General features: G+C 38.3%; 1 protein-coding gene across 3 annotated transcripts in view; it reads left to right on the top strand.

The window, feature by feature from the left end:
• Positions 1–19362, top strand: part of ARMC8 (armadillo repeat containing 8) — a 104974-nt gene that overhangs the window by 12534 nt on the left and 73078 nt on the right. For 2 of the 3 annotated variants that reach the window (XM_008708090.2, XM_008708076.2), the window contains exon 2: positions 17949–18025. In XM_008708090.2, the coding sequence (XP_008706312.1) occupies positions 17949–18025 (77 nt within the window). Of the gene's footprint in view, positions 1–7484; positions 7590–17948; positions 18026–19362 lie in introns of those variants that run through there. The other variant, XM_008708082.2, reaches the window with a different exon arrangement.

Raw genomic sequence — 19362 nt, 5'->3', positions numbered from 1 at the left:
TGTAAGTTACATATATCTGTTTTCTTTCTGTGCTTTGGGGTAAGGGATTCTTATCTCTTACCAGCACCTAGTGTAATGCCTGATTAATTAAAGATACATGTTGAATTTCAATCTGAAATAGGTTTTAAATGGAATCTTCATAGAGTTGAAGCATTCTGTACTTTTAGTTGTGTTTCTTTCATCTCTCCCCAAATCTAAGATTTATCCTTACGGTGCTGAATGACGAACATTATGAACAATTTTATCTTGAAGTTTCTAGTAATTTGTGGAATAATTGAGATATTAAATTTTGATTGGCAATTACTAATTTAAATATTTCTTAGGGGTCAGAATTTCCCATTGAGAATTGTTACATTTTTATTTCTAAAAATCATGTGGTACAAGTGAGAAAATAGATAGGAAAATGTTTTGTAAACTAACATACTAAGCAAGTGTCAGGTATTATAAAACTATCTCCCTTTTCTTCTGGGTTGGTTGTATGGGAGGGAGAACACTATCCATTGATTATTTCTTAAACTGTAATTGGTATTGTTAACTGTGATTTATGTTCTCTCTGAGTCCATGGTAACACCTACAGTTATGGAATATATAAAAATGCACATATATTACTTTTATACATTTTTAGTGGATTTTAAAAGTCTCAAATAATGGAAGTTTGGGTTTTTAAGTTCAGCTCTCAGATGCATATTTATTTCTTGCTAAGTGCATAGCTTGCTCTGGGAAAAAGGTATCAGGTAAGAAAATGTATCTTTGAAAAAACAACAAAAGAAAAAGTATCTGTCTGAATAATTAGGCTTTAACCATGAATATAAATCCAAGGGAATCATTAGTGTACTTGTTAAAGCAATTATCTTTTTTATACAAAAATACAATTTCCCTGAAATCAGTATTTGAATGGTACTTTGACATGGAGTTTTCCTGTATGTTCTCTCATTTGTTTCACCCTCTATGTGGTAACATCACCATTTTATAATTGAAGAAACAGTCTTAAATTTTTATTTTTGCCTTAAGTCACAAAGCTAGTAAGTAGTAGAATGAGGACTCAAACCCAAGTCTTCAAATGCCAGATCATTTGTTCTTTCTACCACACAATTCTTGCGTATGTTAGAAATAAAGAACATTGTATTTTAATGAAATGTGCATACGGCAAGACCTCATTGCCAAATGAAATAAATAGTTTGTTATTTTCTTATTAATACTTACTGTTACTCTTCATTTTCTAATAAACTCATTGTTTTACTTCAAGTTCTAAAACACCAGTTGAAAACTTTTATAGCTCTTAATTTTTAAGTTAAATCCCATATATGGCAAGTCTGGAATTTAGTAATTTGGCATTCAAAACCCTTTCTTAAAAATGTGGTTTTCTTCCCCAAATGACAGGGAAATGTTTATTTTCATTTATTGAGGTATAATTGGCATACAGTATTATATTAGTTTCAGGTGTATAACATAGTGATTTGACATTTCTGTGCATTGTGAAATGGTCACCAAAATATGTCTACCATCTGTCCCCTTACAAAGTTAATACAGTGTTATTGACTCTATTCCTCATGTTCCATGCTGTACATTATATACCATGATGTGTATTTTATTACTGGAACTATATATTTATTGATTCCCCTCACCCATTTGGCCTGCTGCCATCCCCCCTCCCCCCCAATCTCTTCTCTCTATCTATGAGTCTGGGTTTCATTTTGTTTTGTTTGTTTTGTTTTTTAGATTCTACATATAAGTGAAAACATGAATTATTTGTCTTTCTTTATCAGACTTATCTCACTTAGCATAATACCTTCAGGGTCCATCCATGTTGTTACAGATGCCATGATTTCATTCTCTTTTATGTCTGAGTAATATTCCATAGTATATACTGTTGACCCTTGAACAACATGAGGGTTAGGACACTGATTCCCCTCCCCCATGCAGTCAGAAATCCACATATAACTTTTGACTCCCCACAAACTTAACTACTACTAGCCTGTTTTTGAACAGAAGACTTACTGATAACGTAGTCAAATATCACATATATTGTGTATGTTATATACTGTATTCTTACAATAAAGTAAGTAGAGAAAAAAATATTAAAATCATAGGGAAGAAAAATACATATATAGTACTATAAAAAATCTGCACATAAGTGGACCTGTGAAATTCAAACCCTTGTTGTTTAAGGGTCAATTATACATGCTACATCTTCTTTATCCATTAGTACATTAAGGGACACGTAGGTTTTTTTCATACCTTGGCTATTGTAAATAATGCTGTGAACATAGGGGTGAATATATCTTTCTAAATTAGTGTTTTTGTTTTTCTCAGTTAGATACCCAATAGTGGACTTGCTGGATTATGTGGTAGCTGTGTTTTTAGTTTTTTTGAGGAACCTTTATACCATTTTCCATAGTGCCTGCACCAATTTATATTCTCTGCAGTGCACAAGGATTTCCTATTCTCCACAGTGTTGCCAACACTTGTTATTTCTTGTGTTTTTTATTCTAGCCATTCTGACAGCTGTAAGGTGGTAGCTCATTATAGGTTTGATTTGCATTTCCCTGATGATTAAAGATTTTGAGCATCTTTTCATAGGTCTGTTGGCCATCTGTATGTATTCTTAGGAAAATGTCTATTCAGATCCTCTGCCCATTTTTTTAAATTGGATTGTTTTTTTGTTACTGGGTTATATGAGTTCTTTGTATATATTAAATATTAACCCCTGATAGGATATATGATTTGCAAATATCTCCTCTCATTTAGTAGGTTTTCTTTTTGTTTTATTGATGGTTTCTTTTGCTGTGCTGAAGCTTTTTAGTATGATGTATTCACATTTGTTCACTTTTGCTTTTGTTTCTGTTGCCTTTGGAGTCATATCTAAAAAAACATTGCTGAGACCATTGTCAAGGAGCTTACTGCCTATGTTTTCTTATAGGAGTTTTATGGTTTGAGGTTGTACATTCAAGTTTTTAATCTATTTAAAGTTGTTTTTATATATAGTGTAAAATAGCTGTCCAGTTTTATTATTTTGCCTTGTGGTTATTCAGTTTTCCCAACATAATTTAGAAACTGACCTTTCCCACTGTATGTTCTTGGCTCCTTTGTTATAAGTTAATTGACCATATCTAAGTGAGTTTATTTCTGGGCTCTCTATTGTGTTCTGTTGATCTGTGTGTGTTTTTGTGATATTACTGTACTGTTTTGATTACTATAGCTTTGCAGTGTAATTTGAAACCAGGGAGCATGATACTCCTGGCTTAGTTTTGTTTTTTTCCTCTCAAGGTTGTTTTGGCTATTCGAGGTCTTTTGTAGTTCCATATACATCTTAGACTTATTCTCATTCTATGAAAAATGTTGTCGGAATTTTAAGAGATTGAATTGAATCTGTAGATTGCTTTAGGTAATATGGATATTTTAACAATATTGATTTTTGCACTTTATGAGCACAGAATATTTTTCCATTTATTGGTGTCTTCAGTTTCTTTCGCCGGTATCTATAGTTTTCAGCGTATGGGTCTTTTACCTCCTTGGTTAAGTTTATTCCTAGGCATTTTATTCTTTTTGTTGTAATTATAAATGGGATTGTTTACTTGACTTCTCTTTCTGATAGTTCATTATTAGTTTTTATGTATTAATTTTGTATCCTGCAAGTTTATTGAATTCCTTTATTAGTTTTAACAGTTTTTTGGTGGAATCTAGGTATTTTCTATATATAATATATCACCTGCAATTAGTGACCATTTGAATTTTTCCTTTCCAATATTATGCCTTTTCTTTTTCTTGCCTAATTGCTGTGGCTAGGACTTCTAGTACTATGTTGAATACAAGTGNNNAGAGTGGGCTTCCTTGTCTTGTTCATGATCTTAGTGAAAAAGCTTTCAGCTTTTCACCATTGAGTATATTAGCTGTGGGTTTGTCATGTATGGCCTTTATTATTTTGAAGTATGTTTCCTCTATATCCACTTTGTGAGAGTTTTTTTTAAAAAAAACGGATGTTGAATTTTGTCAAATGCTTTTTCTGTACCTATTGAGATGATCATGTAATTTTTATTTTTAATTTTGTTAATATTAGTGTGTGACATTGGTGGAAGTTGAACGATCCTCGTATCCTGGCGTAAGTCCCACTTGATCATGATGTATGATCCTTTTGATACATTGTAGAGTTCAGTGTGGTAATATTTTGTTGAGGATTATTGCATCTGTGTTCATCAGGGATGTTGGCCTGTAATTTTCTTTTTTCATGGTGTCCTTGTCTGGTTTTGTATCAGGGTCATGCCTGCCTCATAAAATGAGTTTGGGAGCTTTTCCTCCTCTTGTATTTTTGGAAGGAGTTTGAGGAGGATCAACTTAAATCTTTGAATTAATCTTCAGGAATTCACCAATAAAGCTGTCTGGTCATGGACATTTGTTTGTTGGGATATTTTTGATTACTGATTGAATGTTTTTACTAGTAATCAGTCTGTTCTGATTTTCTATTTCTTTCTATTTCTATTTCTTCGATTCAGTCTTGGAAGATTTTAAATTTCTAGAAATTTATCCATTTCTTCTGTCTTATTTAATCTGTTGGCACATAACTATACATAGTAGTCTCATGATTTCATATTTCTGTGGTATCAGTTGTAACTTCCCTTCTTTCATTTCTAATTTTGAGTTTCCTCTACTTTTTCTTGGTGTGCCTAACTAGAAGTTTGTCCATTTTATTTCTTTTCGAAGAACCGGCTCTTAATTTCATTGATCTTTTCTATGTCTTTTAGTCTTTGTTTTATTTATTTCCACTCTGATCTTTATTATTTCCTTCCTTATGCTAACTTTGGGCTTTGTTCTTTTTCTAGTTCCTTTAGTGTAAAGTTAAATTTTTCAGTTGAGATTTCTCTTGAGGGAGGCTTGTATTGTTATGAACTTCCCTCTTAGACCCGCTTTTGCTGCATCTCCTAGATTTTGCTATGTTGTATTTCTGTTTACATTTGTCTCTAGGTGTTTTTTGATTTCTTCTCTGTAGTTGTTTAGTGAACATGTTTAATCCCCATGTATTTGTAATTCTAGTTTTTCCTTGTAATTGACTTCTAGTCTCATACCATTGTGTTCAGAAAGATGCTTTGCACGATTTCTGTCTTCCTGATACTGAGACTTGTCGGGTAGCCTAATATGTGATCTGTCTTGAAGAATATTCCATGTGCACTTGAGAGGTATGTATATTCTGCTGCTTTTGGATGGAATGTTCTGTATGTGTCTATTAAGTCCATCTGGTCTAATACATGATTTAAGACCAATGTTTTCTTATTGATTTTCTCTCTGGATAATCAATCCATTGATGTAAGCAGGGGTGTTAAAATCCCCTACTGGTATTGGTATTGCTGTCAGTTTCTCCTTTTATGTCTGTATTTGACGTGTGTATTTTGGAGCTTCTCTTTTGGGTGCATATATATTTATAAATGGCTTACCTTCTTGTTGGATTGACGTCTTTATTATTATGTAGTGTTTCTTTTTGTCCCTTATTACAGTCTTTGTTTTAAAGGCTATTTTGTCTGATGTGAGGATAGCTATGCTGGTTTTCTTTTTTTTTTCCATTTGCATGAGATATCTGTTTCATTCCTTCACTTTCAGGTTCTGTATCTTTTTGTCCTTCTGAATTGAGTCTCTTATTGGTCTCTTTAAAAAAAAAAATCTAGCTACTCTGTGTCTTTTGGTTGGAGAATTTAATCCATTTACATTTAAAGTTACTATTGTTAGGTATGTACTTATTGCCATTTTGTTCATTGTTTTCTGGCTTTGTTTAGTTCTTCTCTATTCCTTTTTTCTTTTCTTTTTTCCCTTGTGGTTTGATGACTTTCTTTAGTGTTATGTTTAGATTCCTTTCTTATTTTGTGTATTTACCATAAGTTTTTGCTTTGTGGTTACAGCAAGGTTCACATATATCATCTTGTGTATGTAATATATTTTAAGTTGATTGCAACTTAAATTTAAACACGTTACAAAACTTTATATTTTTACTTTCTCCTACCCCACATTTTATGCCCTTCATGTCACTTTTTACGTCTTTTTATTTTATGTATCTCTTGGCTAATTATTTTAGTTTTAGTTTATTTAATCATGTTTGTTTTTTAACCTTCTTAATAGCTTTATAAGTGATTAATACACTACTATGTATTTACCTTTTTCAGTGAGAATTTTTGCTTTTGTATACTCTGTTGTTATTAATTAGTGTCACTTCTTTTCAGCTTAAAGAAGTCCCTTTAATATTTCTTGTAAGGCTGGCTTAGTAGTGATGAACTTCTTTAGGTTTTGTTTGGAGAACTATCTCTCTTTCAATGATATCTTGCTGAATGATAATCTTGTTGGGTATTCTTGGTTGGAGATTTTTATCCTTTCAGCACACTGAAAGCGCTGCCTCCTGGTTTGCCTCGGTCTTCTGGTTTGCAAAGTTTCTACTTCTAAATCTGCTGATAACCTATGGGTTTCCCTTGAACATAACAATTTTGCTTTTCTCGTGCTGCTTTTAAGATTCTCTATTTTTAACTTTTGACATTTTTTTTTAGATTATTTATTTATTTATTTGACAGAGATAGAGACAGCCAGTGAGAGAGGGAACACAAGCAGGGGGAGTGGGAGAGGAAGAAGCAGGCTCACAGCGGAGGAGCCCAATGTGGGGCTCGATCCCATAACACCGGGATCACGCCCTGAGCCGAAGGCAGACGCTTAACCACTGTGCCACCCAGGCGCCCCTTAACTTTTGAGATTTTAATTATAATTTGTCTTAGTGTGGCTCTCACTGGGTCCATTTTCTTTAGAACTCTCTAGGCTTCCTGGACCTGGATATCTATTTCCTTCTTTAGGAGAGTTTTCAGCCATTATTTCTTCAAATAAGTTTTTTGCCCCTTTATCTTTATTTTCTCCTTCTGGGATCCCCTGTAATGCAAGTGTTATTCCGCTTGATGTTGTTCCATAGGTCCCTTATTTTCATTAAAAAAGAATTTTTTTTTTTCCTTTTGCTGCTCTGTTTGGGTGAGTTCCATTGATTTATCTTCCGGCTCACTGATCTGTACTTCTACTTCTTCCAGGGTATTGAATCCCTCCAGTGTATTTTTTCAATTCAGTTATTATATTCTTCAGCTTTGTGACTTCTCTTTGGTAGTTTCTCTTTGTTGAAGTTCACTCTGTGTTCGTCCATTCTTTCAAGTTTGATGAACATTATGACCATTATTTTGAATTCCTTATCAGGTAGATTACTTGTCTCCATATCATTAAGGTCTTTTTCTGAGGTTTTGTCTCGTTCTTTTGTTTGAAACATATTTCACTGTTTCCTCATTTTGTTTGACTATCTGCATTTGTTTCTGTCAGGCAAAACAGCTATCTTTCTCAGTTTTGAAGGAGTGTTTTTTTTTCTTCCAAGATCTTATTTATTTATTAGAGAGAGAGAGCATGCCTGCAAGCAGAGGGGAGAGTCATGGGGGAGGGAGAAAAATCTCAAGCAGACTCTGTGCTGAATACGGAACCCAGTGTGGAGCTTGATCCCATGACCCTGAGATCACAACCTGAGGCAAAACCGAGAATCAGACGCCCAACCGACTGAGCCACCCCATCGCCCCTTGAAGGAATGGTTTTAGGTAGGTTCTGATTCTTCTCCTTCAACCTTGTCCTAGCTCTTGGTTGTCTCTTGCACCTTTATGATTGTCTAAACTGCCTGATTTATTCTTGATGTGCCCCCGTTGTTGTGGATGTGCCAAGACTTGTCAGCAATCCAAGAGAAGGAATCTCTTTTAGCATCTAGTTTCAGGCTGATTGGAAGTCAGTCCTTCAGGCAGCAGCTTTTCAAGTGTGCAAATATATGTGGTCCTGTGGGGCTGCAGTTGTAATTCATGTGGGCCTCCAGACCAGACGATCTGGAGGTGTCTCCAGGGCAACAGTTGAAAAGTCTGGGTTCCAGACAAGTGAATAAACTCCTTCCTGGGGAGTCTTGCCAAGCCATAGCAAGACCAAGGTGGTAAACAAGTATGGTGTTTCCCTGGGAGTACCTTTTTAGCCTCTAGATGTGTGGGAAACTTGATGCCTATTCTATAGGCTAAAGCACCGGGCCAAGCAAATAGCCTTATTTTACAGGAAGACTGAGGTTGTGTTTCAGTCTTCTGTCTCTGCAGTGCCCTGGGGGTGGTGGCCTGCTACAAGAACTGTCTATCCAGTTGTTGTAGTCCTGTACAGCTCTGGAAAACCAACCCTCTTGGCCACCAGGGCCAGATAATCAAGAGATGTTCCTTGTATGGATTGTGTGTACCTGCTGGCTTTAGCAAGGCAGCCGGAGAGTGTGGTATGTGGGGCAGACTCACAGGCTTCAGAGAAGGAGCAGAAAAACGTCTTGTCTGTGATTACCAGTGGGCTTCAACAATGCTGTGAGAAAGTGCCTTTTCTTTGTGTGTGCTCCAGCTTTAGGTTGGAAGTGGGAGAATGTCACTGCCACTGATGTTTACCAGCCCCAGCTAGGGGGCAGGGGAATATCACAACCACTTGCACTTGTGGACTTGAAGTAGGGAGCAGGAGAACTCAGAGACCATTTATTTGCACTTGCCTGCTCTAGCCAGGGAGCAGGGTAGCACTCCAACCACCCATGCTCTCTGGCCTCTACAAGTGCCAGGACCACTCACCCCCACGCATCCCAGCAAGGCAGTAGAAGGGTGCTGTGTCCGAGGTTACCCACCTGTGCTAGCATAGCAGTCTCTGTGGAGATTGCAACAATGGTGTCAGCTAGAACCTCTGTCTCTGGGGAGCATCTCAGCTGTCCCTCACCCCTCTAGTTGATGCCTCTAGATCAGCAAATGATTCTCCTTCATGTATAATCTATGTGCTTCTCAAACTACTGTTTTTTCTGGGTCCTAGGAGAATGAAACCACGTATGAGCCCTCCAAGAGGGAAATCTCAGTTTCCTATAGCACTTTGGGACCCCTGGGTATTAGCACCATTGGTTTTCTAAGACATTGTGGGGACTTGTCTTCCTGGTATAGATCTCAGAGGCCAGGGTGCCCAATGTGCGCACCAACCCCTTCCTCCTCTGGGAGAAGCACCTAACTGGTAAGATCCTTACCTGTTGTATGCCATGCCAGAGGTAGGGTTTTTTGCAAGACCGTTTCTCGTCCTCTCTTACCCAACCAGATGTGATCCTTCTATCCTTTGTCGTGAAAAACATTTCATCTAGTTTTTAGATCTTTTTAAGAGGGAGATGGTCCATATGTTGCTGTATTGGTGTGTTCATGGGAAGAGATGAGTTCAGGATTTTGGCATTTGCTGAGGCTGGCATGGGTGGTTGGAGTGCTTCCCCCCCCCCCACCGACTCCCTGGCTGGTATAGGCGTGTGCAAATGGTCACAGTTCTCCCTCTTCCTAGCTAAAGTCTGCCATCTTGCATCCTCCTCCCAAAAGGCAGGGTTTTAATTCACCCCAGTCATGGATAGCTTATTCAGAGGGGTAATTAGAAATTGTTTTAGTTTGCCTGTTCAGGATGTTTGACCAGTTTTCTGAGGTATAACTTTTGCCTCTTTTGTACTACTGAAGAATTAAAGGTAGCATGATCATACAGCCTGATTTGTTTCTAGCACTTTTCATTTATGTGTATTACTCTGTGATAATGATTAAGAGTGCCCTCTTTCACTCTTTAAAATTATCCTAGCTTGGATGATAAATCTGAAGGTGTCTTAGTTATCTATGATATTGTTATGTAACAAATTACCTGGAAACTTAGCTGCTTAAAACTGTGTTTATTATCTCACAGTTTCTGTAGGTCAGAAATTCAGGTGTGGCTTAGCTGGTGCCTCTGCCCCAAAGTTTCTGGAGAAGGTGTTAGCAGGAGCCATGTTTTGTTTTTTTTGTTCTTATTTCTGGTTTTTTTGTTTTGTTTAAGATTTATTTATTTGAGAGAAAGGGAGAGCGAGCATGAGTTGGGAGAAGAGCAGAGGGAGAGGGAGAGGGAGAGAGAGAACTCTCAAGCTGACTCCATCCCAGGACCCTGGGATCATGACCTGAGCCAAAATCTGGAGTTGGCCACTTAACTAACTGAGCCACCCAGGTACCTGTAGCAGGAGCCATGTTTTACCTGGAAGCTCAGTTGAGAGAGAATCTATCCAAGCTCACTCACATGGTTATTGGCAGGATTTAGTTCCATGTGGGCTGTTGGACTAAGGGCTTCGTCTGGAAGCCTCCCGCAGTTCCATTCTGTGTGAGCCTCTCCATGGCACAGCATGGCAGCTGGCTTTTCACACACACATACCAGACTCTGAAGTGACATCCTGTCATCTCCACTGCATTCTCTTTGCTAGAATCAAGTACCAGCCGGTGGGTATCATTGGGGGCCACTTAGAGGCTGCCTAACCCTAATAAAAGGGAAATTGTTTCCATTAATACTTCTCCATAATGGAATGCAACTCATTACCTGTTTCTGTTTTTGTTTTCCTGCAAGAAGAAATTTGCTTCAGGATTTTCTTTTTATAGTGATCAGTACCTGTTTGTACACACAGTGGATTCAGATCTTCTTAGAGTTAACTCTTAATTCACAAATTTGGTATCTACAAACTTTCTATTAAAGGGATCCATGTACATTTTCATGTAATATAATTTCAGGGGGTGCTAGTAAGCATAAAACATCACAGGTTTTTAATATATACATTGGTGGTGGTTTTATTGCAGCTTTGAGTGTGTAAAATGAGTTCAGATCCAGGTTTTAAGGGCTTACTAGGTCATTTGTTTGAAGCCTTGTGCCAAAAGGCGGAGGTCACAGTTTGCCCTTGGCTAGCGTTGCTCTCCTTTATGGGCACAGGCTGTACCTTGAGCTTTAGCTGGCCGCTTGGCACATTCACTTAGTTAGTTGGAAGGATGGAAGAATCACCATGCATACAGCTAATGGAAGCTACAGAAAGCAATTTAAAAGGGCATTGGTGTTTTTGTTGTTGTTGTTGTTATTTTAAGTAGGCTCCATGACCAGTGTGGAGCCCAGTGTGGGGCTTGAACTCACCACCGTTGAGATGAAGATCTGAGCTTAGATCAAGAGTTGGACACTTAACTAAGCTACCCAGGTGCCCCATAAAAGGGCACAGGTGTTTTGACATGAAGGTGAAGCCACATCTTGAAAGGACAGAACATCAGAAACCTTCCTAACTTTCTTGTCTGTATGGGCAGGAGGAAAGGAGGAACCCCCATGCTTCTCATATTTCTGGAGTAAATAAGAAGTGCCCAGATTAAACTGTCACTCCCCACATTGAAGAAGAGCCTCAAAGTTCTTTCCACCCCTACCGCCCCCGCACACTCCTACTCTTTCCCTTGAGGTCATCAGGATTGAGCTTTTTGTGTCTGTTTACATTAACTACCACAAGAAGCTCCGGGCTCTAGGGTCATTCCTTATGTGCATTTAACTCTTCACTTTCAATCCAGATCCCTTGCCTTTCTCTTGCCTCTTCTCTGAACATTCCTTCATCTTTTTTGTTTAGACCAAACTGGGATTTTCCACCGATGATACTTTTTCCCAGCTTTCTTTTGTAAACTTCTCAGTTGGTGACTTTTTTTCCTTCTCTATCTGTCATATCCTTTCTATCCCTAGAGATGGAGACTTGTTCCTCATTGCTCTTTTCAGACCTCTTTCACTTTTCTCTAAACACTCCTGCTCTGTATCTTTTTTTTTTTTTAAGATTTTATTTATTTATTTAACAGAGATAGAGACAGCCAGCGAGAGAGGGAACACAAGCAGGGGGAGTGGGAGAGGAAGAAGCAGGCTCCCAGTGGAGGAGCCTGACGTGGGGCTCGATCCTGTAACGCCGGGATCACGCCCTGAGCCGAAGGCAGATGCTTAACCGCTGTGCCACCCAGGCGCCCCTCCTGCTCTGTATCTTACCAGACTCTACCTTGTTGAGCATCTGTAGACCCCTGGTTCATTCTTTCTCATTTCTTTGGGATTTTAGCTGCTAGCTATGGTCACTTTCTCTAGCACTACTTGTAATTTATGGAAATTTCATTGCATATGTAGACAGTTATTCTTTTTTTAAAGATTTTATTTATTTGTCAGAGAGAGAGAGAGCGAGCACGCATAAGCAGGGGGAGTGGCAGGGAGAGGGAGAAGCAGGGTCCTCACTGAGCAGGGAGCCCAACGATGTGAGGCTCAATCCCAGGACCCTGGGATCATGACCTGAGTTGAAGGCAGATGCTTAACTAACTGAGCCACCCAGGCACCCCGATAATTTTTCTTAAACTGAAGGCTTCCCCAATGATCATATCCTTCATCCTGCCTTGAGGTACTTGTACCCATGGTTATTTCCTAGACTTTGACCTTACCAGTAACTAAAGTTCCTCCATAATCTCATTTTCAGATATCCTACCCACCACCTTCTGTCCTTCCAAGCCACTCCTTCTACTGCCCCAATATCAATAATCCTTCTTCAGTCCATCTGTTATCTGCAGTCTATTAATACTACCACTTTTTCGCTGGCTTTTAATAGGTCCATCATTATAATTACAACTTTGCATATACCCTCAACTGAGCTGACCCCTTCCCCTAGCTTTGTCATCCTTGTGTTGTGAAATTCCAACTCTGGTTAAATCCAACTCTTTTTTTCATGCCTTCTGTATATTTTAATGTTGCTGAGGAAAAACACAGCCATGCTGACTGGTCATACTTTAAATTCATAACCATGAACCTCAAGAGGGCTAGTGCTGTCAGGCAGTCCTTGTATGTTTTCTTGGCCCATTCAGTGTCATCATCTTCCTCCTTTCTTTAAACCACCCACCTCCCCACCCACCCTCACCATTTTTTTACTCTCTAAAAATAGGAGTAATCACAGACCGTGTCCACAGGTGCTCACTGCCATATCCATCTACTTAATTCTCTCTAGTTATTGCACTTTTTGTGTTCTACTTGGCCAGAAAATCCTGTTCCCTCTCAATTATTCATAAACATTGTTCCAAAAGTTCTCCCTCTGCCCCAATGAAGCATGTTTTTTCTCTGTTAAAAAAATTTCCATCAGTAAACAAGTGTGCTCTAATTTAGTCCATCTTTTAAAAAATGCTCTCCTGACTCCACTTCTCCCTCTAGGTACTACTCTGTTTCTTCATTCTCCTTTCCAAAATGAAACTCCTTGGAAGAGTTGTTCGTACTTACTTTCTCTAATTCCTCTTTTCCCGTTCTCTCTGTCCTCTTCAGGCAGGCATTGGCTTCACCACTCTGCGCATACTGTTGTTGTCAAGGTTGCTGATGACTTCCTTATTTCTGTATCAGGCCCTAGTCATCATCTTATGCTATACATATTTGGAATGTTTACTTGAAACAGTCTCTCCTTTGGCTTCTTGGAATTCTGCTTGATCCAAGTGCTCCAGTTTTCAGTCTTCTGGCCTTGCTTTATCCATGGTAAAGTGAACTCCATTAGTGAACTTATCCCATTCACATGCTGACAATTCCCTGATTTGTATATCTAGCCCACAACTGAACTCCAGATTCATATATCCAACTGCCAACTTGACATTCTCACTTGGATGGCTAATAAAATACTCAAACCTGCATCACTGACAGTCGTCCTCATCTCATTAACTGACAACTCATTTTTCTAGATACTGAGGCTAAAACCTTAAGTGTTATCCTTGGCTCCTCTCTTCTTTCACACCCTACATCTATTGTGACAGCATATCCAATCTGACAGTCATTTCAACTTCAGCATTTATCTGGAATCAGTGAATTTTATTACCTTCAAAACTCATGTCCTAGTCCAGGCTGGCATCATCTCTGAAATGACGGCATTTCTGATATTGAAACAGCCTCCTACCTAGTCTTCCTGCTTTTGTCATCTAGCCCCTCCATATATTTGTCTGTTCTAAGAATGTAACCAGAGTGATCCTTTTAAAACAAGTCAGTTCATGTCTCTCTTTTCCCAAAACTGTAATGGCTTCCCAACTTAAACCATAAAATGCAAAATCCTTGCGATGACCAACAGGGGCCTATACCAGCCCTGCCCAATGGAAAAATAATGCAAGCTACGCATGTAATTTTAAAATTTCTAGCAGCCATGCTGTAAACGTAAAAAGGAAACATAAGATAAATCTTAATATATCCAACTTAAACCAATATATTGAAACGTTATTCCAACAATAATCAATATAAGGAGTTATTTATTGAATTATTTTACTTTTTTATAATAAGTCTTCAAAATCTGGTGTGTATTTTCTACAATTTGGATGCCAAATTTTGATTGGAAATACTTGATTGGCATTTAGGTTTCATAAAATTTACAGTTGAACAAGTAGATGTACATACCTAAGTAATTCTGAACATTCTTAAAGGTTTTCTACTAACTGAATCCAGTCTTGGTTTTTAAATTTAAAATATTAATTAAAGTTAAAAAAATTTAAAATTCAGTTCTTAGCCATATTTCAAATGCTCAAAGCCACATGAGGCCAGTGGCTATCATATTAGACAATGTAGCTGTTTACATCTGGCCCCTCTGACCTTCTCTTCTGTTGCTTTCTTGTACACTCATTCTGCACCAACTGTAATGGCCCCCTGTTCTTTGATCGCAGCAGACACTTCCCATTTCAGAGCCTTTGCATTTGGTGTTCTCTTTGCTTAAAAAGCTTTGCCCCCAGGTGGCTGCATGACTTCCTCTTTCATCTTCTTCAGGTCTTTGCTCAAATGTCACCATCTTAGAGAAGCTTTCCCTGACCAGTTTGTTTAATATCTATACCATTTGCCTTCTGTCTCAAATTCTTACATTTCCAGGTTGCCTTTTGAAAGAAGAGAGACGAGGGGAGAGGTGACCTGATCTACAAAGGGAAGCAGTGAGATATAAGAACTGTCCCATATAGACAAATCAATGAATATGTTAGGCCAAAGTGTAGAGTAAAATTGAGTAAGTGACTATATCCCCACAGCTCGCTGCTACCTAGGCAGCTCAGAGGATTGTTTTGTGTGTGTGTGTGTGTGTGTGTGTGTGTGTGTATACATGATTTGACCCCCTTACAGATTGTAAGCTCCTTAAATGCAAAGTTCTGCCGTAATATCCTTTTGTATCTTCTTTGGTACCTAGCATAGAACTTTGACCAAAAGACAATCTGTACTCCAATTATGGGCCACGTATTGGTTAGCCTTTTGTGTTTTATATTCTGGATGGCATCTACACTCCCTTCTTTCTCAGTGCTAGCAACTGGTATATACTTGCTGATGATATATGTATGTTGGCTTCACGTGTGCTATGGCTGTGATTGGGACACTGATTCTTCCTTGTCCTGTCTCGTGCACTCTTATTTGTTTTCCAAAACTAACTCCTCTAAGGAGTCTTCATCGCTGATTCTCCTAGTTTATTAACTCCCTCTCGGCAGTGCTGCCTGTATGTGTGTATACTTCTGTTTTGTATTCTAGTAGGGAACATAAATACATAAGCATAATTACAATAGAAAATTAATTCTTGAGAACAGGGACTGTGCCTTACTCATTTAGAAATCTTTAATGCCTTCGTCAGTGCCTTGCATGTAGTAGGTACTCAGTGCTCGTAAAATTGAATGAACCAGATATAGAGCAGTAAAGAGAGTTGCTGTTAATGAGCGAAACTTATGTTGTTTAAGATACAGGTCTTAAACCCAAGTGTCTTTTTCTAAACCACACTGAGAGGCAAGAGATGCAGAGCTGTGAGAAAGTATGTGAAGAGGAACACTAAAATCCAAGATCAATCCCTAGATGGAAGGGAGTCTGAGGGTCTGAGGTACTCAGAAGAACTTACTATGTTGGAAAGCCAGAGAAGCAGATGTATTCAAATGGAGTGATGAAACTCCTCTGTTTGTATTACAGGAATATTGTTTTCAGTTTTACTCTAGATTTTGCTCTTGATATATTATTTCTTGATGTATTTGTATAGTTGTTTGCATCCCAACTTAAACTTTGACAATCTGGCATCAGGGTATAGATCCATCCCTCATTTGTTTTTTTTTTTTTTTTTTTTTTTTATTTGATAGAGATAGAGACAGCCAGCGAGAGAGGGAACACAAGCAGGGGGAGTGGGAGAGGAAGAAGCAGGCTCATAGTGGAGGAGCCTGATGTGGGACTCGATCCCATTACACTGGGATCACGCCCTGAGCCGAAGGCAGATGCTTAACCGCTGTGCCACCCAGGCGCCCCCATCCCTCATTTGTTAACTAAGGGATTGGGATAATTTTTTTTTTTTGATTACGAAACTTTTTTTTTTTTAAAGATTTTATTTTTGTGTGTATTTGAGAGAGAGCACGTAAAAGCAGGCGGAAAGGCAGAGGGAGAGGGAGAAGCAGACTCCCCGCTGAGCAGAGAGCCCAACACCGGTCTCAATCCCAGGACCGTGGGATCATGACCTGAGCCGAAGGCAGACAGACGCTCAATGGACTGAGCCACCCAGGTGCCCTAGGGATGGGGACAAATACTTATTAAGAATCCTTCTAACTCTGTGGTTCTGTTATTTTGAGTAAAACAAATCCTATTATCAGGTACTTTAATGGTACCCTGTTGGGCACAAGTATTTCTATCAGTTTTGCTTGTTTGCTGCCCCTGTTTGTTCTTTATAAATGGAGTGCACACTTAAAGTAGGTATTTGGGTTGCCTATGAAGATATCTTGGTAGCAAGCTCATAATAGGAAAAAATATTTTGATTTTGAATTAATTCTATTATCAGAAAATTAGAGTTTATGCACTTTTTCTCCAGAGATACTTTTGGTGACTCAGAATCTTAAGCTGACACTGTGTCTTGTCAATTAACTGTTTCTGATCAGGGTTCTGGGTAAACTGGAACAGTATTTCTTCCACTTGATGCTAATTCATTGCAAATGGGTGGCAGTACATGAGCACATTTCAGCAGGCATCAGAAAGAAACAGAAGGGACAAAAATTCTTTTTCTACAGTTCTTAAACATATGTTCTTTGTTTTAAAAAATGGGGCGCCTGGCTGGTTCAGTTGGTAGAGCATGCAACTTGACTTTAGGGTTGTGAGTTTGAGCCCCACCTTGGGTGTAGAGATTACTTACTAAAAGAAAATCTTAAAAAAAAAAAAAAGTAATGAGAATTAATTATAAAAAATATTACCCCCGCAATAAGTATTGTAAGAAATAACATAACAGAGGGAAGTCCACAATACAAATAAAAGGAGGTGTCTCCCTTTGCTCTTTATGTTCTAACTCTCCCCCTTCTATGTAGCCTCAGCCACTTCAGAATAGGTAACTTTGTTGGACTTGATAAATCTCTCTCTTTTTAAAAGATTTATTTATTTATTTGTGGGGAAGAGGGAGAGGAGGAATCTCAAGCACACTCCCCACTTGGCACGGAGTGCAGCACACTTGATCCCAGGACCCTGAGATCATGACCTGAGCCAAAATCAAGAGTCGGATGCTTAACCCAGGCACCCCAAAATCTCTCTAATTCTTAATTGCTTTTCCCTCACAGAAAGCATAACAACTCATTTACTTTAGTTTTTATGTTTACATATGTCTGCTTCCTATCATTGTGGCTTCTCTGCATCAGTCTGAAAGTCTCCCTCTTGCATGTGGACTACCCCTCTTGAACTTTTTATGAAGTGCTTTCCCTTTTTTCCTGGCTGAGAGTCAGATTTTCTCTCCCTCTAGTGGGTACTAAACAAGCAACATTCCTATGTGTTGTTCATATGAAGGTGACATCCAACAGTTGATTAAGAAATTTACCTTGCTTCTTAACACTTATGCCCAGTTCTTCTGTTGGCAAAGCTTGCAAGGCTCACCACAAAGATCCCACTGTCTAGTTACGGTTTTAGTGAGAATGTGGTATTTTCTTTCTTCCCCATCTTATTATTTATCTTGTCACAGGCTTTTCTTAGAATGGTTTACTATAGTAAGTATTTTATAGACATTCTAATACATCTGCCTTAAATTAGATTAAATAGCTATTTGATGTTGTGGGTGATGCTGTGAATTTGTGATTTGCATGGCTTCAGATGTCATAATTTTTCCCCCTACTTTCTAGGAAGTAACAGCTAGCAGTCGCCACTATGTTGACAGGCTATTTGACCCTGATCCCCAGAAAGTTCTACAAGGTGTCATGTAAGTAGTATGTATTTAAGAGTCTATCAAAGTCTATCTTTTTGTTTTGTTTTGTTTTTTTAGTCTTGTTTGGTTTTGTGTTTGAATTTGCCAAATATAATTCTGAAAATGTAGGGTTAAAACTTTTTTCTTCTGTTTTAGGAAGATCCTTTGACATTCATGACTTAATATTGTACCGTAAAGAGTTGTCTGATAGTTGTACACGGACATAGTTAACTTACTTTTTTGTAGAATACTTTTTTTTACCATTTTAAAACATGTTTTTGGAGAACGCTTTTGTGACTTTTATATCCAACAAAAGCAAGGGAATAAAATTGATAATCTTTTATAATTGGAAAGGGGTGGGAAAAAAATCAGTAGGGTTTTTCTCTTTTATTTTGTTTTTGGTTAACTCACTGGCTGTAAGGCTTGAAACATCTGATGTTTTAAATCTCAGAGTTCAGAAAGCAGTCATTGGAAATTTAAACTCTTGATAATCTGAATGCCCACTTTTTTCCTCCAAAATTCCATAGTGTTTAATGAGAGGAAACATTTTTAAGCAACATACCCGAGGTGATAATACTTTTAAAAACTTAAGTCAGATAAGTGTGATAAGATTGCAAATGATTGAAAGATGAATTCTCTATCCTAAGAGCAGATTATCATGCTCTCGACACATGACTTCTGGGGAAGAAGATCTAGCCTAAGACTCCTCTTAGGGTTGGCAGATATGAAGTGCCCACAGGCCTGAACTGTGTCAGAGGACGGAAGGAACAAAAAAGGGTCGGGATGTTTGGTATAGCAGTGAGGGCACACATGAGTCCCTTTATTCTTCTCTTACCCTGTTATCGTCATAAGCCAAATAGTACTTTCCAGTTTAACTTTTGCCCCGTCATGGCAAGGTGAGGATGCTTTGTTTATAAAGTATCTACAGATTGTAATTCTTATTCAAACCACTCCCCTCACCCCCCCCAAAAAAGCGCATTGTATAAGGCATGTCTTGGGGATGTGGATTTATAGGGTGGAAGCAAGATAAAAGTGAGTAAGGCTGCTTGACTATTCAAATTGAGCTGGAAAAGAAGGTGAGAGTTGGATGTAGACCCACCTGGCATACTCGATACCTTATTTCACATTTTCTCAGTTTACAGAAACAGGAGATTACAGTTCTTGTTTTCTCATTATGTTGACTTTGCCTTTGTTCCCTTCACTAGGAGACTTTGTAATGATTTAATCAGTCCCTTTGTAGTCTAGTTTGATTATTAGCAGAAAAAGTGGTCTTAAATCCATTTGTTAAATAAATCAGTTTGGGTTGTACCTACACACAGAAATTAGCTGTGGGGATAGTTTTCATTAACACT

This window comes from Ursus maritimus, unplaced genomic scaffold, assembly GCF_017311325.1.
Source record: "Ursus maritimus isolate PB19 unplaced genomic scaffold, ASM1731132v1 scaffold_20, whole genome shotgun sequence".
Taxonomy (NCBI): Eukaryota; Metazoa; Chordata; class Mammalia; order Carnivora; family Ursidae; genus Ursus; species Ursus maritimus.
Note: the sequence above shows the minus strand (reverse complement) of the source record. Positions and strands in the feature narration are given on the sequence as shown.